A 25,272-nucleotide genomic window follows, 5' to 3' on the forward strand; every position below is an offset into this window, starting at 1 on the left:
CTCGCCGCGATAGACAGTGTTGATGGTGTAACCGGTTTTAATTTCGCAACACCGCTTACATCTTACCGTATTTTTCGGACTATAAGTCGCACCTGAGTATAAGTCGCAGCGGTCCAAAAATATGTCATGATGAGGGAAAAAACAAATATAAGTCGCACTGGACTATAAGTCGCATTCATTTAGAACCAAGAACCAATGTTTTTTTCTTAAATATTTACTCTAATTAAGTCAAAATAATAATTATAAATAATTTAGTTCAGAAAAGAGCATACACTATAATTAAAAACTGAACGCAGCCACAATGCTGCGTGCCAAGAGACAGTCACATCACAGACTAGCATCACCACGTCATCTCTTCTCCCCGTGCTGCGTCTCATTAAAGAGGAATCAATGGGCCCAACCGATGAGAACGGACAACTGACAGTCAACCTGAAAGCCGGCATCATATCCATATTAGACAAGAAATATGAAGCTCTGCCAGAAGCAAGCCAACAGCTTATGCACAAGACAACATTCCTGGACCCGCGCTACCGGGATGACTACGACCTGAATGTTGGAGACCAAGAAGATGATAAGAAGAAGAAGCGGTCATCCTCGGTAGGAAAGCACAGTCAATGTACCCCATGAGAGAAGAGGTAGAACAAAATGAGGAGGAAGCCGACATCGAGCTGCAGCCCAAAATATATATATATATATATATATATATATATATATATATATATTTAGCAAGTTTATTAAAAAGAAAAACAGGCACTGCGACAGTAAATCTGACTATTCCGGGAAAGGTGGTGATGGAAGTCATTTATGTAGGCTAATGTCATTTTGGAAGTTTTTCTTTTATATTCGTTTCTTATTTCTTTGGTTTTATCTTATTCAAACCAAGTTATTTATTCAGGCCTATTTTATTCTTATTTTCTTTAAAAAAATTCTAATATAGGATAGGCAATACACATTCTATGGTTCTTATTTGTTAGGGTCCACAGTTTGCCGATTTTCAGTTTGTTCAGCCTATGCATGGTGATATTTTTATTCGTTATGTTAATAAAAGTTCTGTGTTTAATATCAGTGAGTTTTTATTTTTCATCATGCAATTGACGCCAATTGCCAATTGCCGCTAATTCGAAAGTGAAAGTATAATATGCATGAATTTATAAGTTGCCTCTCTGCTGCCCCCAACAGCTCTGGAGGACCCACTCAATTCTTCACAACAGATTGATATATATATATATATATATATATATATATATCAATTGTGTAGTTTGTATGAGGCATGCTTGAATTTATTGTTTGATCTTAACATGGTGACCATTATGAGGGAGCGACCAGCCATACTGCATTTTCTGGAAGTTTTCATCTTATGAGTTCATACCATTCTCAAAATATCTATTCATTCCTTCAGGTGTTAAACTTACTGTAAGCGAAATACTACATGGAGCGGGAAATCAATAGAGTGTGTTGAACACAGCAAACCACAGCGTTTATTCTATGACAAAAATCATTTAACAATGTGATGAGGAGGTTCATGCAGCATTAGCCCATTTTAACAGGATCACTTAATTACAGCCACACAAACGGCACGGAGGCATTTCACTTGGGATTCTTTTATTGTTTCTATTCCAAATGAAAATATAATCTCTGGGTGAGAAGCCTGGTCTCGGGAAACTAAAAATAGGAAAACTCTAAACTGTAACTTAGCAACAGAGTCGGCCGCTTTGGTTTGAGGCCTGACTTTGCATCGCCTGGGAGCACCGAGGAACAGTGCAAACACATGACCCACACCGTTTTGTTCTTTGTAACTACTGAAAAAAAGTGACTTACTTCGCAAAAGCTACAAGCCTTGAAGTAAGAGGACAGTTTTAGGGTTAAGGAGCTATAAATGTATGTTCTTATGTGCATTATTTAGGGGATTTCGGTGAAAAAACTCCGTAAGGTGCATCTGTAGGTCTCCTGCAGTCGACTGTGTGTGACGCATCTTCAGAAGGAAAAGATGAGATGTGTAAAGTGGCCTGCGGTTAAACTGAAACGCAGCGATGCAGCCTAAATTGTTACTTTTATTGAGGTTGTTAACTACGCCGTCGACTTGAATAGACCACTAATTAAATTATTGGTCACATTAGCCAGATGTTTCAAGAAAATAATTATGAAAACACCATGTGAGGAAGGGAAAAAATATAATATTATGAAAAACCACATCTCAAATCTCTGAAGGTTACTTAACATTGAAAACAAAGAAAAGTCAATAAACAAAACAATGTTCAGGAAATAATTTTATTGGATGACAAATGCTAAACAAACGATTTATGCTTTTGGTAACATTTTCTTTATGAGCACTGATGATAAAACCCATTCAGTAATTGATAATGCAGGACTTACAGTTAAAAAGATGAGTAAGTATTTGAATAAGGATGTCAATGTTTCATTATGAGAAATCATGACATTAATAGTGATTGTTATTCTACGGACAGCCATATGCTTTAACAGTAAAAATAACTACAAAAAAGTGTTTTATTATATACTTCCAGATTATGATCATGTTCAGTTGCTTTCTGAAGGTTTTATGGGAATATTTTCCATAAGGCTGCTTAGTAGCGATATTTAAGGCTATTATTTAATCGTTAAACAAATAACTTTTTACATTAAAAGTGCACAATTGTTTTTGTTTTTCAAAACAAGTAACAGATATAAAAACCTGGTATTTCGTTGGGTTAAATTTTTTTTACAAATAACTATTTTTTTATTAATCTCACAAAATATAAATTAATCTTTGAACATGAAAATATACAGCCACATTTACATTTTAGGAATGTGATAATGTAATGTGACTTTGGCATCAAAAACTTTGAAAATGACTGACTTTCAAAGTCAGTCTTAAGAGGATTAAGATCTGGAACTGCAACCAAAGTTTTGCAACCCTGCGAGAGGTGATCTGTAAACTTTTGGGTCAGGTAAGACAAATCTGTCAAATTAGTAAAGGAAGTGGAGCTACAGGAGGTGAAAGTGAAGGAAATCTACAAGAGAAGAAGGGAATCAGACAGTGAGAGAGCAAGAAAGTGAGTGGCTTCACCATGCAGAGCTGTGTTAAGACAAGCCCTAAACTGTTTCCCACAGGAAGTAAAGAAGGGAGCGGCACAAGATCAGTGTGGCAACGTCACAGGACCCAGCCCCACAACCCACACGCACCCTCTATTTAGAAAACACCACCTCGGTGCAATGACTCTCTTCTACCTCTCTTCTTGGCACTAATGTCAAGTGTGACAGCTGGATAAAACATCATGCAAACATAATACAAACATAATACTACTGGACCTTAAAATGACTAAATCTCAAATAGATTTATCATATTATGGCCACTTAATAACACACACACACACAAACCTCCACTGACATGCAAAACAAATTTAAGGAAAATGGAATGAAAAAAAAACTGTCCCAAAAAAAAAAAAAAAAAAGATTTGTCCAGCTGGATGCCTGCATTATGTTTGACCATAAGATCACATTTACGATTTTTGTAGTCACTCACAATAAGCCATCAAATTAAAATTGTTAAAAAAAAAATCTATCTATCTATCTATCTATCTATCTATCTATCTATCTATCTATCTATCTATCTATCTATCTATCTATACACACACACACAAGTAAATAACATTTTAAATCTAAGCTACGTCAAATATAATCAAATACAGATGAAAGTAATGTTAAAATAATACAAAACAGTTTAATAGATGGCTTTATCATCTGTACATTTCCTTAAAATCACATGCCATTAGTAGACATTGTAAAAACATTAAAAGGAATAATCAGTATGACTGAAAATTACGTCTGAAAATCTTGACTGCAACTAGAAACAATGTATAATTTTGGGGGCAATGACCTGTCACACATGCACAAGCATCATCTATTCATCTATTCTACATCCAGCCACACTACATTTGTAAAATTAATCATGTTATATGGAATATTCCAGGTGTAATTGCACCTCTTGTCCCCTGAAAGCAGGTTTAGTGCAGGTTAGTGTTTCTATAATGACAATTCACGGGTGTTGTTCTTGGAAGCATGCGATCTAAAAACACTCGCTGTTATCCAGATGAATGCTTCAGACGGACTAGAGGATGGCCCGTCTGACTGGGCACAACCCAAACACACGGTCATGTGCCCGGCTCGTCTAAAAGTTCTCTTGATGTTTCGCTGAACTTCCGCATGACTGCACACACACACACACACACACACACACACACTCCACCTTGCTGTGTCCGGCTGTATAATTTAACACCCGTCTCGTCTGGCTGCGGGTGTGGTGGCTGCTTGACAGAGAATGACAGAAATAACAGTTGGACGAAATCGCAGCCGGCTGTTTGCAACAGCGGCACACACACACACACACACACAACTCCGTGAGCCAAACCAGAGTCTGGACGGGATGACCGCTGCAGCTACCCGTGCTCTGGGACAGGGTGACAGTACGTCTGTGCAAGAGTTTACTGAGTTTACTGCAATGTAGGGTGTAACGCTGGGTGCTGTGTCATGCCTGAGAAGTGAGGCCTTTATTATAGATTTCTGCTTGTTTGACCAGCCATGCGTCTCTTTTAAGCAGCACAGGAGACTCTAAACACAGTGTATGACATCTTTCTGCTTGCGTTTGACAATGCCAGGGTGTTTGCTGTAGGGTGGTTACATACTGGCCCAAGTCACAAGAGCCCACCCAAGTCCCGATGACATTCTGGTATCTAGTTATGGCTCGGGTCACTCCTTCATATATAAGTTTATGGGAAAGTTCCACCCATTTTATTGTCTGGAAGGTGAACATCATTAAGGGATAGTGCAGGCAAAATTTAAAATGGTCATTATTCATTCATCCTCATTTCAAACCTTTAAGACTGTCTTTCTTCAGCACAGAACACAAGATGTTATTTTGAAAAATGGTTCCATTTTCTTGTTTTATGTCTTTGTGTTTGTGTACATTGGTCTTATTTTTATTTGTATTTTTTAATTTTCTTCCTTGGTTTGAGTTTTTTTGTTTGTTTGTTTTTTAATTATATTGTCATTTTTAGTTTTAGCTGTTGTTTTGTTTTAAGTATTTTTGTTGTTTTCATTTTGTTTATTTTGTTATTTTGTCATTTTTTTGTTTTATTTGTGTTTGTGTTGTTTTAAATTATTTTTTTGTTCTATTGATTGTTTTATTATTGTGTCATAATTTTTTATTTTGTTATACTTTTGTTGCGTTGTTTTTATCTTTATTTGTTGTATTGTTATTTTTGTGTGATTTTTTGTGTGTGGGAGGTGTTTCTTTGTTTTGTGTTTTTCTGGGTTTTTTTTCTTATTTGTTGTTTTTTTGTTGTTTTTGTAGTATTGTTTTTTTGTGTGTGTTCAATTATTTTCTCTTTTTTTTACTTTGGCCATAATATTATTTGTTTATTTGTTTTATTTTTATGTTTTGTTGCTTCTATTTAAATTTTACATTGTGAGTTGTTATTGTTTTGTATTTTGAGTTATTTTTGTTTTACCGTGTTCTTTTTTTTTTTGCTTTTTTTTTCGGAGTTGCTTCTGTTTTTTGTTTTTTTAGTTGCTTTTGTTTTGTTTAAGTGTTCTTTTGCATGTTTGTCTGCTGTTATCTATGCTATGAAAGTCAATGGGGTCAATGTATGTACAAAAAAAGCTGAAACATTCTTCAAAACACCTGCATGTTCAGAGCATGAGGGTGAGTAAATGATGACAATTTCAATATTTGGGTGAATTATCCCTTTAATTCTGATTACTTAAATGATTAAAACTGTACTAGTATCTCTCTTCAATAAGTCACATGATTTGAGGTATTGTATCATCCATGTCCATTTGCAAAGACAAACATCACTATTGCGAAGAAATCTTGACATATCAGAAAAACAACATTCCATCTTGATCAACAAAGACTTCAATGAACCGAGTCAAAACAACCTATCCTAATGGATATCGCCCAGCAGATATAATGGAGTGCTACTCGCGCGATTCAGAACTGTTGCTGACTTCTGTTAGCACAGACAAAAAAAACACACTCAAAGCTAGAGGCAAGCACTCACCTGGTTTAGAAATGAGTTATCACATTAAGAGAGCCAACATCTGTCTGAAGCCATTAGAGTTTCAACAGCTTTTCAGAAGGATCACAGTATAAATACTTTCCTCCCATGAACGCTGGGAGAACAACGAGAAAGGAACGAGAAACGCAGAGCTATTCATGCACTAATGGAATCTTGTCTTTCATGGTATCTTGACTTCTGTCTGATTAAATGTGTTGCGGCGCAGCAGAAGACAAAGCCGGTGTGTTTTAAGGATTCCACTGGAGGCGAGACTAAAAGAATGCGGTTTTGTTTAAAGCTAAACATGAGATTTCTAGCATGCTTGATATGGATGCATAAGAGTCGATGCTCTAACACGTCTGTGGGTGACGCTCACAAAAACATGTCCAGGTCATTTCACTGACAAATTATATTGTGCATGAAGAAAAAAAGGACCATTAACTTTTTTTGCATAGTTGCATCATCCCGTTATACCTTTTCATATAATATTGTTCCTATTCTACAAAAAAATTACATTCATTAAATGCAAATGAATATGATGCATGAAATAAAATAATACATTAAAATCTTTCACATATATATGTAATTCATTGAGCACCAGTAATAATTTATGATAACTGAGCGAGAAAAATAGGAATATTACAAAGATTTCCAAGGGATGTTGTAAAATAATAAATAAAACATTTATTTCCTAAAATCACTATTTCTTTAAAGCATAATTATGTACTTTTGGATTTGAAGTGAAACGTGATCTAGATACTTCTCAAGAAATGTGAGATTCACTCAAGAATCAGTATCTCCAGTTATGTTCAAGCAGTCATATTTGTTAGTTTGAGGAAGAGAAGTGGTCAGCTGGAAGTTTTCATGTGTATGAGCAAGAGTGTGTGTATGCTGAGCAGAGTTTACTCCGCTGTTTAAAGCCTCAACTGTGCTCCTAGTATTTGAGTGTACATGAGAGTGTGTGTGTTTCTGGGCTTGAGGCCACAGTAAGAGCCTACACACACGTCCGCTACACACCCACCAGCCAGCGGAAATGAGAACCATTCCATCCTGCCACCAAACACACACACACACACACACACACACACACACACACACACACACAGACAGACACACACACCACCAGAAAAAAACCATCTTCCTGGGACTCACTGTATTCACACACAACAGCTGTAAAGCTTCACCAAAGCTGACCGAACCTCTTTGTGGTCAAGTGTAAAATAAAATAGAAATACATATATAATTATTTTTTATATAATTGGACATGAATCAGCACATCCTTCAGGAACAAATATGGAGTAAGAAGTCACTCCAAGAATCCTCCAACACACACACACACACACACAGGCGTTTGTTAGGAGTGTCTCCACACACTCCTCTTCCTAGTCGCTCGTTAAGGCCTGCTTCCTGTTCCGGCCCGTCCCACGAGAGAACGGAGGCATGGAATAGAACTCATGGGGGCGGGAGAGGAGTGGAGGGGCGGACAGCCAAATAAACTTTCCTCCAGACACACTCTTTCATTCAGGACAGACCTGCAGCCTTCAGAACATTTCTCATATAACGCTCAGCACTTTTAATGTGCAAAGCTGAGAGGGAAGTCTGGCGACCTGAAAGAAATTCATTAACACACCTTCCTCATATTCATTCATTGCAGCAGCCCGGCTGTAGATCTGTTATGCAATAAACACATCGGTTCTGACTGAAGTAGAGTAGTGCAGATTTGTTCCACAGAGGATGCACAGATTGATTCCAGGTGTTTAAAGACAATAACACAATTCCAGCCAGCATTCATAAATATCTTCAGATCGCACATATATGGACTGTTAATGAACAGTGACTCAAAAGGCATAATCAGTTCCAGGACAGATGTCCAATGGAAGATGATGCCTCAGATGGAAAATATTTGAAGTTCAACATCAATTTTTTTTTTTCTATAAAAAGGATGTAAACCAACAGATAAAGTAGCTCTGCTCCAAATCCTGAACTGCCTCATTGTCTACTCCCTACATAAGAAGCATACTTAACCCAAATAAAAGAACAGGTGACTTTTACATCAGTTTCAGCAATTCCACACAAGACACAAATCACTGTACTTCTGAGACTTAAAGACATAGTTCATCTATTTTATTTATTTAAAGAAGAAAAAAAAGACATCTCAACTTCCTTCCACTACAGAACAGTGAAGCCAAAACATCTATGCCCTCTGCTATCTTGTGTCATTTGGAACCAGAGTCTGCTCCGTAGTAATTTATTTGGAGCCTGAGTCTAAGCAGTAGAGATTCGTTTGGAGCTCGAATCTGAACAGTAGTGATTCATTTGAAGCCTGATACAGCACAACAGAGATTCGTTTGGAGCCCAAGACTGAGAAGTACCAATTCGTTTTGAGCCAGAGTTTGCGCATTAAAGATTGATTTGAAGCCTGAGACTGCACAATAGAGATTCATTTTGAGCCAGAGTCTGTGCAGGCCTCCTACAAACCCAACAACAAGATCACAATCATGACACCCCACCCCACTTTTAAAGCATCAAAAAACTACCTAATCTAACTTACTAGAAAAAAATAACACTTGAACATGAATCAGCATAATAAGAACTACCTCAAATGATGGAAACCATCTTTGGAAAAAAATATTTGAAGTGTACTTTGATTGTTTAGTTTGTCACAGGTCCCATTCCATTACAGGAGAGCAGGGTTTATGACATATACTGCATCCAGTCACCTGGGGTGATCGAGGCTCAAAATTGATCAATAAACTCAGTCGTCATTTTTTTTTATTCTTTCATTCAATGGTCTTCCATAGACTGCTACTTGAAAATGGCCATTTTCTGCCACCAGATAGGCTCCGCCCACAAACACTGTCTATTGCCAAAACCAAAATATAGACCCTTTGCAAACACGCGACTACAACCACGTGACGACGCCATGACGAACGGCAGAATCACCGGAAGCATAAGCTAAATAGTAGTGGACGGGCGGGAAGTTTCAATCAGTTTAAAATAAATAACACTAAACTTTATGGCTTCTTCTATTGAACAAGCTGTCGTGCCGTTATCGGTCGAGGTAGGGCATCTGGTAGGTGCTTACAAAGAACAGTATTTGGAGAAGTTGGAGATCGCAGGATTGGATACCGATCCTTAACTTTTTCCTCCGTTTTCACGGAGCTCATTAAATCGCAGAGTCTACCCGACTTCATTCCACACGATCTGTACCACTATGTGGTAAACGGGGTATCCCCATACACTGGTGCTGATCTCAAAGCTTTTAAAAGTCTGGATGCTTACCAGTACTTAGTAGCTGGCTGGGTGACAGGTACGCGATGCTACGCTCACGACGGGGGGAGGTACCTCATAATGGCAAAGGAAAGATGTCAATCTATGGTTTATTTTGTATTAATATCTATTCTTTACTTAAGTAAAGATTTATATGACACGTAACCTGTTTTTAGAGGACCTGGTCGTTCGCGGCTACCCACTTAAGTTACCGTTGTTCACTGGGTGTGCCAACGCAGCTTTCTAATGCAGTTGATCTATAACTTTTCATACCAAGTACCACCTCAGAAAATATTTGTCTGTCCAAGTACCACCACAATGACCAGTATTAAAATTACAGTAGCGTAGTAGGCCTAACTATTCAGCTAACGTTACTGCTCTGCAAAGTTAAAAAAACAACGCGGTTTTATTCCTAATAAGAATATTTATTTTTGTCAGCCACTTTAACACAGTTTGACCATTAACGCTGCACTGTGCTTACATACAAGTAAAAAAAAAAAAAACATTTTATTACACAAACTAACATGAACTTGTACTCGTACGGCTTGCTGTCCGTCCTACAGCATAGCTCTTCTGCCGTCCGTCATGGCGTTCACAATTCGCACGAGTAGAGGGTGACGTCATGTGCAAAGGGTCTCTAGCACTGGCCAATATTTACAATTCTTAGTTACTTGTATTGACCGATATGTTTTTCTGTTTGGCATATAAATATCAGGAGTGCAACTTTTATTTTGTCAGCATTGAGATGAGATGAACTGACTATTGATCTGTGGGTGATGCTCAGAAAAACTTGTTTAGGTCATCTTTCACAGAGATTATATTTTGCATGAAAAAAATATTTTATATATATATATATATATATATATATATATATATATATATATATATATATATATAACATTTTTTATTTGCATATTGATATAATCCCTTTACCAGATTACTGATTATTGTGTGAAAATGCTGTAAAATGAGGATGCCTTCAAAAATAATGTCATAAATAGATTTTCTTTATCAATAAACTTCTATCAACTAAATTAAATCATTTGGTTTGAGCATCCTTTGCGTTTAAAGCATTTTTACCCTTGTTCTCAGGTAGCTTTACAAGTAGGTTTCTTGAAGCATCTTTGCATCAAAGAAATAAATCATATTTACATATTAATCAGTTATTTTACACTGCAACAATATTTTGCAATATATCTTTATTTTTTTATTTTTTTTTTAATAATATGAATGCAGACTTGATGAAGAGATTTCTTTAAAAAAATGAAAATAAAATAAACATTCCATTCCAATTCCATCACTAGTTTTTGGAACAGAACCTGCTTTAAAATGTTTCAAAAAGAGCACTTACTTTTTCAAAGGGTCGATCACAGTCTTCTGAATCTGGTTGACCTGCATAATCAGAGAAAAAAAAAACACATTAGCTGAAAAAATAAATAGTTAATATCACAGCTGAATGACAACCATCAAATTCATTACGGTCAAACACAACAAAAGACTCAAAATAAATAAATAACAACTGCTCAGTGAAACTAATTGGCAGCAGGATCTGACATGACCCCAACGTTTAAAAGATCAACAGCTGTCACCGCTCCCTTTCCGTGAGAAGAGCATTTGGCGTTCAACTGAGAAGTATGGAGAAAAAGTTGATCTTTATTATGCTCCTGGCCTGAGGAAAGCAGCGAGAAAGACGTGAATATTAATTGTGCAGTGAATACAAAAGGCTGGAATCGTCGAGGGACGGCACATGAAAGCGCATCCCCGGCTGGGGTTGAAAACGCTGGAGAGGGTGGGCCGCCAATCGAGATGAAAGTCCTTTGCAAACAAACATTTTTAACAATAACAGTTTATATTCCCCTCGTTCCTCCATGTGGTGTCAGGGCTGGAAAGGAGAAGAGGAGGAGGAGGAAGAGGAGAGGAGGGAGTTAAACGGGTGTAAATGAACGTCGTATTGCCGCCTCAAGCCCCAAACCAACAAAGTCTTAAAAGTTACCACACAATTAAAACCTTAAACTTGCAAAACATCATTTACATTACAGATCTGAGATGCCAATAGGATGCGGTTGGCTGACAGAATGCTAACCGAACCTGGCAAACAATGCAAGAAGAGAGCAATCAGGGAACGTTAAACCAGAACACGGAGAGGGAAGCCGACACAAGCTGACAGGCCCATCAGAGGATCCTAGCTTATGGAGCTAATCAACAACTCACTCGCTATTGAGAGCAGAGTCAGTCACTGAGAGCAAATACAAGGCCATCCCAGAACACAATGATTCATTAAAGATGAGATCGCCTTCTTCCAGATTACATCTTTATGTCCGAAATAGCATTATCTAACTAACTAAAACATGCCGAGTGATTATTGAAACTGCCTGCCAACGCAGCTCTTAAATAAATAGATAGATAAAGTGCCCCAATTTACTTTTTTATCATGTACTTAGGGCAAGTTGTAGCTGTATATAAATTCAAAATCTTACAAATTTCCAAATTACTTTCATAATAAATGTTTCTATTCTCAACGTAAATTATTGTAAACTTAATAAATGTAACTCAAATAAATGAATAAATTAATTAACGCATAGCCTACATAAAAACGGAATAATTTTCTTAATAAATGTTTATAGTTTTAATACCAATTATTGCAAACTTAGGGTAAGTTGTATTTATAAATGACCTCTAACCATACATTAAGTAAATAAATACATGAATAGTGATACACATTCCTTATACAGATATATTTACCTTGATTTTTATTTTCTGCACACATTACAGCTAATATTTCATCTCAAATATGCTCTTCATCAACACTGTTGTCTCGAGGTAGGAAAATACACTAATTAATTGCACACACACACACACACACACACACACACTCCTTTTAAATGGATAGACTACTTAAACACATTAAAAACTGATGTTATATCAAAGTAGTTACTTCTTTCATTTTATAATGGATTCTAATATTCAGGCATATTATATTTTCATTCAGGCATTTTAAAAACACCAGGATTAAAATTAAAACATAATAACCAAACACAGATAAAACTTTAAATCAGAGTGCATTTATTTCTCAGCTGAAAGAGACAATGGGTAGTTCAGGCAAACAGGAGAAAAAAAAAAAAGATACAGTAAAGATAGAGTAGATGGTGGAAATGATGGGGAAATATATCTATATGATGAGAGAACAGCCTGAGGAAAACAGTCCAGAGAGAGTGTGTGTGAATCAGAGGCCAGAGATCAACCACAAACACACACACACACACACAGCCACACAATTCATAACACCCAAAAATACATACAATGCATACCAACCCTGGAAAATCGATATTCCTCCCCATCATAGCTGCTAGTTACTAACCATTAAAACTCTAAAAATACCCAGCGCAGGCCTAGAATCAAGCTACACTTATTACCATAACATTTCCCTCCCTATTCGCATCCACCCTGGGGCAATCCGTCTTTCCCTCGATGAAGTGGGGAAGACGATGGTTTGGTTATCTTTATAAAACACAAATATGATTTGCTTGGCTACCATGACAAAACCTCTCAATCTGAAGAGCAGGGGGAGTTTGTTGCAGGTTCGCTGTGTGATTCATGGGAGTCTTATTAACCATTCAAGCATCCCAGGGTGGTAATTCACACCAGCACACTGCAAAATGCAGAGCTGAAAAATCAGCTGTGCTAACATCTCTCGTCGCCCACGGATAGAGCGCTGCTTGCTTGCCAAGTGCCCATACAGTAGAGTATGAGAAAACGGTGCTCAGGCGAAGAGGAGAGCGCTGTAGAAAGCATTTGGCTTTGGTGAATCTGACAGAGGGGTCAGCGGAGAGCAAGGATATTTGCATCAAGCCTCAATCTGCTATTTCTGAGATCTGCCGAGCTGTGGATTGCATTACAGCTAGAGGCACTCGCGGTGTATTTCGCGCTGGCAGGTTTGTGTATGAGTGAATATCCACAACGTGTTTAACTGAGCAGCTATTGATGGCTTTGATTATCAGCTAAGGGCAACCATATTCAAAAAATATGGAGCAAATTAAACCTTATCAAGACTACAAAAGGATCCATTTGCATTATGCAAATGGAGATCATGTAGTCAAACATAACGTACAAAACAAACTTCGAAAACAACTAGGCCTAAAAAAAAAAAAAAAACTTCCATATCAGTCTATGCAATTTTTTGCTGTATCCAAGCCAAAGGTAACAAATTGTGAACGATTACTCACAAATGAAACTGATTTGTAGATTTAAAATTTAAGTTAAACTGTTAGTTCACCCAAAAAAATTCTGTCATTAATCACTAACCCTGATGTCGTTCCAAACACATTTGACCTTCTTTATCTTCCAAACACAAGATATTTTCGATGGAATGAGAGCTCTCTGATTCTCAACAGACTGCAATGGTATTACCATGATCATTGCACAGAAACATAGCAAGGACATTGGTAAAACAGTCCATATGACATCAGAGGTTCAATTGCAATTTTACGAAACTATGCAATTACTTTTTGTGTGCAAAGGAAACAATAATAATAATTTATTCAGCTATTATTTTCCCAGAGTTACTGTCTTCCGCCATTTTGGAGAGTAATCCAGAACGTAATCAACGTAATGAGCATTGTTTACGTAGAGCAGGTTTTTTGGCCCAATGAAAACCTTGGGCCAAAGCGGGCCAGCTGGGGCTAGAGGAGGGGTTATGAACAAAGGCGGAGTTTCTCCGCGTCTGGAGAGCTCAGCGCTGCAGATCATTTTAGAAAGATAACAGCGTTAACACCAGTATTAAAGACTTTTTAAAATAAGTTGAGCTCAAAACTCCCTCTTAGTCAGCAGCAAGTGTTTGAAATAACTTGATCCAAAGTGGATTATAATCGCTAAACAAGGCAGAAATATTTATAAGCGACGTAAAAGACAATATTGAAGACACCTGGTGCCACACTCTAATCAGCTAATTAACTCAAAACACCTGCAAAGCCTTTAAATGGTCTCTCAGTCTAGTTCTGTAGGCTACACAATAATGAAGAAGACTGCTGACTTGACAGTTGTCCAAAAGACGACCACTGACACCTTGCACAAGGAGGGCAAGACACAAAAGGTCATTGTAAAAGAGGCTGGCTGTTCACAGAGCTCTGTGTCCAAGAACATTAATAGAGAGGGACGAAGGAAAGGAAAAGATGTGGTAGAAAAAAAATTGTACAAGCAATAGGGATAACCGCACCCTGGAGAGGATTGTGAATCAAAACCCATCCAAAAATGTGGGGGAGATTCACAAAGAGTGGACTGCAGCTGGAGTCAGTGCTTCAAGAACCACTACACACAGACGTATACAAGACATGGGTTTCAGCTGTCGCATTCCTTGTGTCAAGCCACTCTTGAACAACATACAGCATCAGAAGTGGCTAAAGACAAAAAGTACTGCACTGCTGCTGAGTGGTACAAAGTTATGTTCTCTGATGAAAGTACATTTTGCATTTCCTTTGAATATCAGGGTCCCAGAGTCTGGATGAGGAGAGGAGAGGCACAAAATCCGTGTTTCTTGAGGTCCAGTGTAAAGTTTCCACAATCAGTGATGGTTTGGGGTGCCATGTCATCTGCTGGTGTTGGTCCACTTTGTTTCTGAGGTCCAAGGTCAACACAGCCGTAAACCAGGAAGTTTTGGAACACTTCATGCTTTCTGCTGCTGACCAAATTTATGGAGATGCAGATTTCATTTTCCAGCAGGACTTTGCACCTGCACACAGTGCCAGAGCTACCAGTACCTGGTTTAAGGACCATGGTATCCCTGTTCTTAATTGGCCAGCAAACTCGCCTGACCTTAATATAGAAAATCTAGGGGGTATTGTGAAGAGGAAGATGCGATATGTCAGACCTAACAATGCAGAAGAGCTGAAGGCCACTATCAGAGCAACCTGAGCTCTCATAACACCTGAGCAGTGCCCCAGACTGATCGACTCCATGCCACACCGCATTGCTGCAGTCATTCAGGCAAAAGGAGCCCCAACTAAGTATTTAGTGCTGTACATGCTCATACTTTTCATTTTCATACTTTTTAGTTGGCCAATATTTCTAAAAATCCTTTCTTTGTATTGGTCTTAAGTAATATTCCAATTTTCTGAGATAATGAATATGGGATTTAACTTAGTAATATTATCAGTTATAATCATAAAAATTAAAAGAAATAAACATTTGAAATATATCAGTCTGTGTGTAATAAATGAATATAATATACAAGTTTTACTTTTTGAATGGAATTAGTGAAATAAATCAACTTTTTGATGATATTCTAATTATATGACCAGCACCTGTATTATTTAAAAGCCCTTTCTACATGTACTGTGTTAACCTATCTGAGACTTGTTATAGCACTTATATATCATTGCTCTTTTGTTGTTTTTTATTGCATCCACTGTCCTCATTTTTAAGTCGCTTTGATAAAAGCATCTGCTAAATGACTAAATGTAAATGTCAAGAAAAAATTCTGTGTAGCTACTTGCATAGAATCAGTCTCTCTTCCTTTATTTTTTGATGTTTGTTCCAGCTCTGTCCACATAATACGTTATGAAAATTGTCCGTTAAACAAAAGCTGAGCTTTGAATGGTCAGCAGAAAAAAGTCAAAGTTCTGAACTGTTTGAACTTTGCGCATCATGTTACAATGCCTGACAGAGTAGTGCTGTGGTTTGACACATAGAGTTCAATACATTGGGAATGTTGAAGGGCCCAGTTTCCAGGGCGGAGGTTGTAGGCAATAGACCAGAGAAGATGAGTGCTACACTTCTGACATGCAGTCAGAGCTGAGTGTATCGCTTAAGGGCTCTTAAACATTTTCAAAAGAAAAGACTGACTCCAATGTGGGAAAATAAGAGGGAATAAGGGAAAAAGACAACAATCAGCACCACCAGCAGCAGGAAACAGAAGATAGCAACGCAGAGATGGGACTCATATCTGAAGATGCATGTGCACGCTGAGTGTGGAAGGGCGTGGGGTCTGCTGTGAGAAAAACTTACTCATACCCAATCTGCTGGAGGGAAGACAGAACGTACTTCTGCCAAAGTCAGAAACGCAACTATTTCTCTTGGCCAAAAGTAGAAAATAAACACGGGTTAGAAGGAGTTGCAAGGCAGAAATGAAGTTGGTCTATGGTTCATTTTTGAGACGTACTAAACAGAGTCAAGGAATATATAAACATTAGCCAACTTCATATGGTCATTTGGACGGTTATTGGGAAGACCAATATAAACAGCTACTGGGGAATAAAAGCATTGTACAGGAATTTCAAATATATGTTTTCAAGTTGAGGTCGCAATGGCAACAGTTTCACGGGCAAAAAGGTTGATTGTCGATTGTGAGCAAAGCAGTGAAGTATGAAGTACAACTCCAAAGTCACTTTCAAACCAAGCATCTTTTTGTTGGTCAACACAGCTAATTTCCATCATCATCTTGTTTGAGAAACCATAAAATCTTTCCAGTCATAAAAAAGTATCCCCTTGCTTGGGTTCCAATTGAAATGACTGTATTTCAGCCATAAAAATCCAGTGAACATTAGTGAACGCACCTTAAAGTATCCACTATTTTTGAAAATAGGCTTATTTTCCAACTCCCCTAGAGTTAAACAGTTGTGTTTTACTGTTTTTGAATCCATTCAGCCGATCTCTGGGTCTGGCGGTAGCACTTTCAGCTTAGCTTAGCATAGATAGATGATTAGAATGTTAGCATCTCGTTCAATAATAACCAAACAGTTTCGATATTTTTCTTATTTAAAATGACTCTTCTGTAGTTACATTGTGTACTAAGACTGATGGGAAATGAAAACTTAAGATTTTCTAGGCTGATATGGCTAGGAACTAGACTCTCATTCCGGCATTATAATCAAGGAACTTTGCTGCCCTACCATGGGTGCAGCAGGTGCAGTGATATCACGCAGCACCTGAAAATAGTCCCCAGCAACTCTGCTATTGCTGCAACTACACAAACTAGCTGGGGACTATTTTCAGGCTCTGCGTAATATCACTGCGTCTACTCACACCATGTTAAGATTTTGGATAAAGGTTAAAACAACTTCTGAAGGTGGTGTGGAGAAGTCAGTAATGATTTGGATGGATAACCAAAGGCAGCATAAAATGCTTGAGTTATAACCATTATACCCTTAGACATGAAAGAGATCAGCTGAAAGTCATCTAGTCTTTTGTAAACCGTTTTAGCTTAAGACCATAATCGGTGAATGTTCTGAGTGGAGATTCAGAAAGGCTGACACACTCTTGTGGGTGTGTAAATGTGTTAAGCAGGACTGTATAATGTAACATTCTACATTTTCCTGTGCATTATCACTTGATTTGGAAAGTGGGATGAATAAATAAATGTATAGAACATCTTTTGTTCCCATTCCCAACATTCAAGAGACTTTGATGCATAATGTTGGTTTGTTTTAAAGCATGTGTGTGGACATTATTACATATTTTTTGGGTAATTTGATTATGTTTCAACTACCAATACAAGTACAACACATACACATTTTACCATAGTGAAATCCATACTGCAGAAATCCACTGATCCCCACCCCACAATTAGCACAGAAAATACGGAAAGAAAAAAAGTGTACAGATTCTGTGTGGGCCTAGAGGTGAGTAAGCCAGATCTAGTGGCGGCAATATATGCTCAAAACATAAACATGTCTCACACCCACTTGCTTATTATGCAAATGAGCATCACTGCCTAATAAGAGGCAGCTAACAAAGCCTAAATACTTCTGGTCGAAGTGGGGGCGGAGCATATGATATTTAAACATGGAAGAAAGTAACTTTTTCCTCATTAAAAAGTTTTAGCCATACAGAAATTAGTATTCATTAAGAAAAATTTTCACTTGCATGAGATTTCACTCATATTTTTCATGGGAGCGAGTCGCCTCATAGAAGCACACATTTTGAGATCAGCTAAATATTATGGACTATTTGACACTTTTTGACACTTTTCAGAATAAACAAATCCCGAATTACTGCAAATTTTGTATGACGATATCAGTAACTGAAAATATTTGTGTGATGCCACATCCACAGCACTAGGTGTCAGTATAAGACTAAAGCCCTACTCGCACAGGATTAGTATTAGCTGGTGACCTCCAGTGATTTGTAATAATTGCGGAGGTTGTCTGTGATCTTAATCCCATGCGAATCGGCCACGTCAGTAATTTGTAAAGTAAAAATTCCCCCGCAAAAGACCTACCATATTTCGCCGAACACCGAGGTCCTGTGATGATAATAATCCCGTGCGAATCGACATCTCTGTGACTTGGCCTGGATTTGGCAGGTCGTATATCATTTTTCGAGGTCTATATTTCCTGTGCCTTTTTATCCATCTTTCTCAAAGAATGGAGCTGCGTTGTAGTGTTTGTGCCGTCATCATATCACTACACCATACGATTTGCAGAAAGAGAAAGCTGAATAGGTTTTGAGGTGAATGTGTCACAAATGAATCAAGCATAAAGCTCGAGATATTATTTATTTTGACCTGGTGAAATGTAAATGACACAGCGCAAGAAACTATAACAATTTCTTTTTTTTTATCCATCTGGATCATAGAGCAGGACTCTCAAAAGCTTGACATCCAGGAGATAAGCCAGTAAATTCGAGTAAAATCACAGGCTTCGCTTATCCAGTGTGAAAGCACCACACGAAATTCAGACTTCTAAATCACACAAGGTCCCTAGATAATACTAATCCTGTGCGAATAGGGCTAATTGGCCAAAACAAAATAAACAAAAAAGTAAAAAGCACATCCAAGCGGTCAAAGTTTGAACGATTAGACTCTGCAGAGTCTGGTTGCTTAATCAAACACACCTGAACGGCTCATCAAGGTCTGAAGGATTACTTGGACTTTTATGCAGATTAAAGTTGATGCTACACTTTGCAGGACAGTGGCCTTCCAAGATCAGAATGAGGCTGGAATGGTATTTGGGGATATTTCACAGCTGTGATTATTGGTTGGTCAGACTTTGTGCTGTGAGGGCCAATTCAGCACCAGCCTGCTCAGGAAAACAATTTGGAAACACGCCTTAACCCCAACTGGCATTTCCGGCTCAGAAAAAAAAAAAAGGCAACAGAACAGGGCACCAATAAGCCATCAAGATGGCAGATTTTAAATGGAATACTTCCACTGGGTCACGTACCAGCCAAACAACTGCCATTGAGATAAATGGGATTGTTTAATATTTATAAATCAACATAAGTCCATTTCATTTAAACGTAAAAGTCATAAGAAGAATAGAAGATGTTATATGCATTGGGAAACACTGCCATTTACAACGGAATCTAACCTTCTCCTGATTGAAGGCATCCATTCTCTTCATGGCTGTATCCAGAGCATTCATGGACTCAAGGAAAGCCAGATCCTGCTCACACAACGGATTGCTCAACAAGTCCCCTGAGATCTTCACTCCTGCTTTAGACATTGCTGGAAAACAAACAAAACCAGTTATCATTCGGCCTAAAAACAAAAGAATGGCCAAAATAGCAGAACAATGTCTGGACAGTCAACTTTTTTCATGTCTGGAACTTCCAGTCAGCTACAAACAGAGTGTGTATTGGTTTGTCATCTGCATAGGTGGCAAGTACTTCAAGAGTGCTTAGTGGTTTCAAACATACAGCAGAATAGGGCTCCTGTTTATTCCACGCCAAACGTGGATAGACGCATAACAGCACTAATAATAATAATAATAAAAAATAATAAAAACCCCACCATTCATGTGATTGTATATAGGACAAGCGGTTTTAATAATGGATATATGAATGATATACAAATGATTACACTAAAAATAATGATGACAACTACAAAAACAACTATTGCAATTTAAATAACTACAATAATAAAATAAAATTATATTTACGACATGACTAATTATATGTATACATATTTCTCCAATTTAAAATGGAAGACATCGATATCCAGCATAGGGTGCCTGAAATCAAGAAACTTTCCCCTTCTTTCTTGACTTTGCCCCAATTAGCTGGAGTAAATCAAGTCTTTCCTGTGTTTGGGCTGTGGGGTGTAGAGGGGTGGGTGTTTTATCTGGCTTCCTGCCTGGTGTGCGTCTGATCTGGATTGGCGCTGACGTGCTCATCTGATCAGCATTCTGACTTTAAGCAGCTCTGGCGGGGAAGGCGACGGACTGTAATTGGCGTTGGCACTATTGAGGCATCAGAACACGATCAGAGCTCTTTAGTGAATATTCATCATCTCCGTCAACTCTCTAACGACCCCCTTCCAACATGCACCGAACAAACTTGTGAAGCGGCTCGACAAATCTTTGTTTTTTCTCAGGTGTTTTGCTGCGCATCTTACGGATTTGAAAGATTTCTGACCTGCCGAAAGCACACACACATATTTTGAACTTTTGTTAACTGCTGCGATATGTGTGTTGATAAAGGATGCACATTTGACCGCTGATGTGCCTCCATGTGGTGGAGGACTGATACAGCAAGTGCACACAATCACAGCTACATGTGCAGCGCATCTGATTGACACCCAGCAAAATAATCTTTCTTGTCATAGCCAGGCCATGGAAATCCCACCGAAAATTCTATTCGATTTCTGCCGAAATCTGCGTTTACTGGTTGACCCTTGCACAAATATTTTGGCACATTCCAAGGAATATTCCAATATCAGTACAGACATTTGAGCCCCACATAATACCACAGAAAATGATTATGACTCATGTCTGACTAATTCTGAAACATCAAAAGCCACAACACTTGTTAAAATGATCACCTTTCATCTCGAACAACACTCAATTTGAGGGGGTGTTACCTCCTGCAAAGGGAGTAAATGCCCACTGCTGTGATTGGCTTCATCGCACCGTATCCAACCTTCCTCTACGGCATGTTGTCAAGTCGAGTCACCATTATTATATATAGCACTTTTTACAATACAGATTGTGTCGAAGCAGCTTTACAGTATTAAACAGGAAAACAGCTGTGTTTTTTGATCCTCGAGACCACAAGCGATGTGATAGAGCCATAAATGTTTGATCCCGGAGAAAAAGATACCCTGAAACCACTCAATCACAATGATTACAACAGCTTTAACACTGTAATTGCTTTTGCCTGCTTAATTGCTTACATTTTCCGTATATAGTGCTATTATTACTTGTCGTATTATGAAACACGCTGCATGTACACAGGTATGTGATTTTATTAGTAACACTCAAACAATGAAACGGCCTTTTACGCTGGTTTGTTGTTTATTAGAAAAATGCTGTAAGATTAAAAATAAAAGTAATTTCCTTATCTTTCAATAAAAGATTTGAAATACTTTACAAAACAGACCAGTGTGAAATGTGAAGAACAAATGAAAACTATCTTTCGGTCACATCATTAAGAAGAAACTTCAGCGATGCATTTCTAATTTCTAAACCTGGTCTGATGGTCTTAATAGACATCTTGTGATTGAGGGACAGACATGAGTTGCTCAGAACATGCCTCCTTGATCACATGTGGACATGACGCGTGTTAAGGGGAAATCGTGACAATTCTTCAAAATTACAAATCCTGGCATTTCAGAAGAGTAGAAACAAATCATTTTAGAGTGGGAAGTTAGTTTCAGTTCTGAAACTTGTAGTATGTTTTCGTTGCAGAATAACATCATGATTCTCTATTTCATGACCACTTAAAAACATTAGATAAGTCTGTATTTAAATAGTATAACAGAATCACTTTCTGTGTAACTGTGATAATGGCAATAAATTTAGCAACATTCAACATCATGTGCAAAGACACCAGAAAGGGATATGACATAATTGTCTGTAAAGCACCGTTTAAGGGCTGGAATACACCACATGTCCAGATTTTTGCTCCGATTTTCAGTCTGGATGCGCCGACACTACAGGTGGAAAAAGTCAAGAGTCAGTCTGTAGATCCGGCAGTCAGAGTTACATAGATTTAACAGAAAATAGTCGCATTTTTAGCTTCAGACTATTTTTTTTTTTTTTTTTTTTTAATAGCTTCTATCCAGTCAGAGGATATTAAACATGTTTGGTAGTTTTAGCTGACTTTAGAATGCACGCTGTTTTCATTTGTCACGTGTTTTCATCCGAGGCGCATGTTTCCGCGTGAGTTTGTTGTGTTTGGAACGACCTGAAACGTCTGGAAGTGTGTGATCCTCAGTCATTCAGTGTATGATGGACATTTTTTCCTCTGTAATTATTTAAGAAGTCCGCAAGGGTATGACGACTAGTGTTTTACAATCTGTTCAGATTTTAAACTGCATCATGAAAATGTAAATGATTTTCTGTCAATCAGCATTGTGCAACAAATGCTGTTTTACTGGATGCAGGATATTCCTTTAAAAATGTTCACTGAATTCCATAGATCTGTTAATATCAGAGGAGAAAATACAAAAGTGAAGGATGTGACAGCTTAATGCAGGTCTAGCGTTGATAAAAGCTCACTTTACAACAGTATATGGTTTCATTTTGACATTACAGCAGTTATATTTAGCAAAGAGTCAACATTAACAGAGAGAAAAGGGGATCATTCCAAACCTAAATCAGCCTCTGTGCTTTTCTTCATGTCTTTATGCAGCTTCTTTGTCTGTTCTTCCAACCTAAAACAAATAAAAAGCCCAATATTAAACATTTTCAATGTTACAATGTTTGTGAAAGTCCTAAGACTTTCTGAATGTATATAAGCACTCCTTGAGATTGAAAGAGACTAAGTAAATTATTAATTTATTGCTACTGTGTGAATGATGTCAAATGTAATTAATTAAAAGTAACTGCAGACTAATTACAAGTATTGAAAAGTGTAATCTAATCTAATTACAAATACTTATTTAGTGGAATTTGATTTCGTAATCCAGATTACATGTAATCAGTTACTACCCAGCATTGTGCGTACATTGATGTGTATGAGGGCATTGCTTTGCAGTTGCTAAGATGTAAAAAGCCCATCCTCAATCGTCCATGATATTGCAGTTCAGCATCAAATGCTCTTAATCATACTTAAATAGGAGATAAAAAACTTGAGTTATTTTACTACGCTCATCTGCGAGCATCCATTCATGTTTCTGAACAACAGTAACAGTTCCTGAGAGGCAGAAGAGATCATTCACAGGGTCTTTCACAGTGTTGATCCATTCACACCCGCTGGGGGTGTTAACAACTGCAATTACCGCACTACTGCATCTGACTCGCGCTCACACGACTGCGTGTTTGTGGCACTGATGGGGGAGCTGTTCATTACAATCAATTAGGTGGAAAATTAGACAAGGACTGGGAGAGACCCTTGAGGCACCTCGCACTGCACTTAATACAGCAATTAAAGAAAACGGATATATTGGGAAAAATGGTGGTGAAATTGGTAATACATTTTTTTATTTATGGCTTTACGACATTATAAGTATAAAAAGGTGGAAAGAAAGGGGTGTGGGGAAGTATATCACCTTTATATCAGGATGCCGAAAGAATGAAGGGAAAAAAAAAACAATTGGAGAGATAAAGAGGAGGAGGAGGTGGGGAATCATGATTAACTGGCAAGAAATGGAAAGAGAGACTCCTAACAAGATGAGATAAAGTGTCCATTACAGTAGGTGCTAACAGAATAACATTGGCCCAGCTGCTCCAGATGGCTGTCATGCGAACATGTTAGCAGCACGCCGCCTCCTAACATGTGAATGGCATTTAGAGTTAGTGCAGGTTACAAGCCAACACATTAGCACCAAACCCCCACCTTCTGATGGAGGAATACGGGGGGCAGAAGGGGGAGAACAGACAATGCTTTGGGGGCTATGACTACATGTAAGTACTATTGGCACAAAGTGTGAATTTTCTTGCCAAAATGCACAACGACGATGTTAATAAAGCAATGAGCCACTCGAGACAAAGTGATTTTACTAGTAAAGATTATTCGTGGACGCTTTAACCCGCTTTCATCAGCCGCTTTAAATGCTTGAGCTCTTTTAAGCAGAATTGATTCTGACTGCCTCTCAGTATTTTTACTGTTCGTCATTTTGTGGAGAGAAAAAAAATTGTCAAAGTGATTCCAAGCAATAATATTGTTACTCTATGTCATTATCATAGTTTATCAATGGTTGTGGTGTGGACCTCTATTCTTTCACATTCAGAATGATTTTTAATACTATGCCATTACAATTATTATTTATGTGAATGGACCTTTAGTCTTCATTCATTGCAACTGCATGGAAAACAATAACCAGCTCAGTTTACAAAATATCTTCATTTGCGTTCAACAGAAGAAAGAAGGTGATACAGGTTTGGAACAACATGAGGGTGAGTACATTTTCATTTTTTAAATCTACAGTAAATGAATGAATGAATGAATAAATATGGATCAATGTAGTGCACTGATTGATCCAGATTAATCCACCCCCCTCTCCAGTACTACGACCACAAAAGAGTTTCACGAAGACAACGGGCATCACGTACTCGGGGTGTGTGTGTTGTTGTGTAATCTGTGGTATTCTGATAGCAATCAAACCAAAGGAGCGGCCCTCTCAGACAAGAGTTCAGGCCCCTACATGTCCGTGCCCACACCACAAGCACTTGCGTGTGTGATATATGCCTTCTAACTCTTTGTACCGGGACTCCACCTACACAAGCGAAACTAAGGCGACAGAGTAAGGTGAGGCGCTAGGAAGCACATATGTCTCTACAGATGACCTTTGACCTGAAACAACAAGACAAGGGATACAACAAGCATGCAAAACAGAACTATTTGATCCTACTACATAGCTCCATGCTGGGGTGAATGTCACAAAATAACTAGTCCGGATCTCACAATGAAAAAAATAAAATAAAATAAAAAAAAAGCAATATGCAAGAATAAATAAAAGCAATGGTGGGAAAAGAACGTAGGAAATTCACCTTTAAATAAATATAACGGTCATTTCCCACACTGTTTTTCCACCTTTGCTTTGGAAAGTGGAATCATAAAGACATCATAAAATAGT

The 25,272-nt window shown here is 37.9% G+C and overlaps 1 protein-coding gene across 3 annotated transcripts in view; it reads right to left on the minus strand.

The window, feature by feature from the left end:
* LOC113107442 (bridging integrator 3) overlaps positions 1–25,272 on the minus strand; it is a 57,055-nt gene that overhangs the window by 11,923 nt on the left and 19,860 nt on the right. For all 3 annotated transcript variants that reach the window (XM_026269950.1, XM_026269951.1, XM_026269949.1), the window contains 3 exons: positions 22,847–22,908; positions 19,625–19,761; positions 10,675–10,715 (listed from right to left, as the gene is read on the minus strand). In XM_026269950.1, the coding sequence (XP_026125735.1) occupies positions 10,675–10,715; positions 19,625–19,761; positions 22,847–22,908 (240 nt within the window). The remainder of the gene's footprint in view (positions 1–10,674; positions 10,716–19,624; positions 19,762–22,846; positions 22,909–25,272) is intronic.

The sequence above is a fragment of the Carassius auratus genome, chromosome 8 (assembly GCF_003368295.1).
Source record: "Carassius auratus strain Wakin chromosome 8, ASM336829v1, whole genome shotgun sequence".
In the NCBI taxonomy this organism is placed as follows: domain Eukaryota; kingdom Metazoa; phylum Chordata; class Actinopteri; order Cypriniformes; family Cyprinidae; genus Carassius; species Carassius auratus.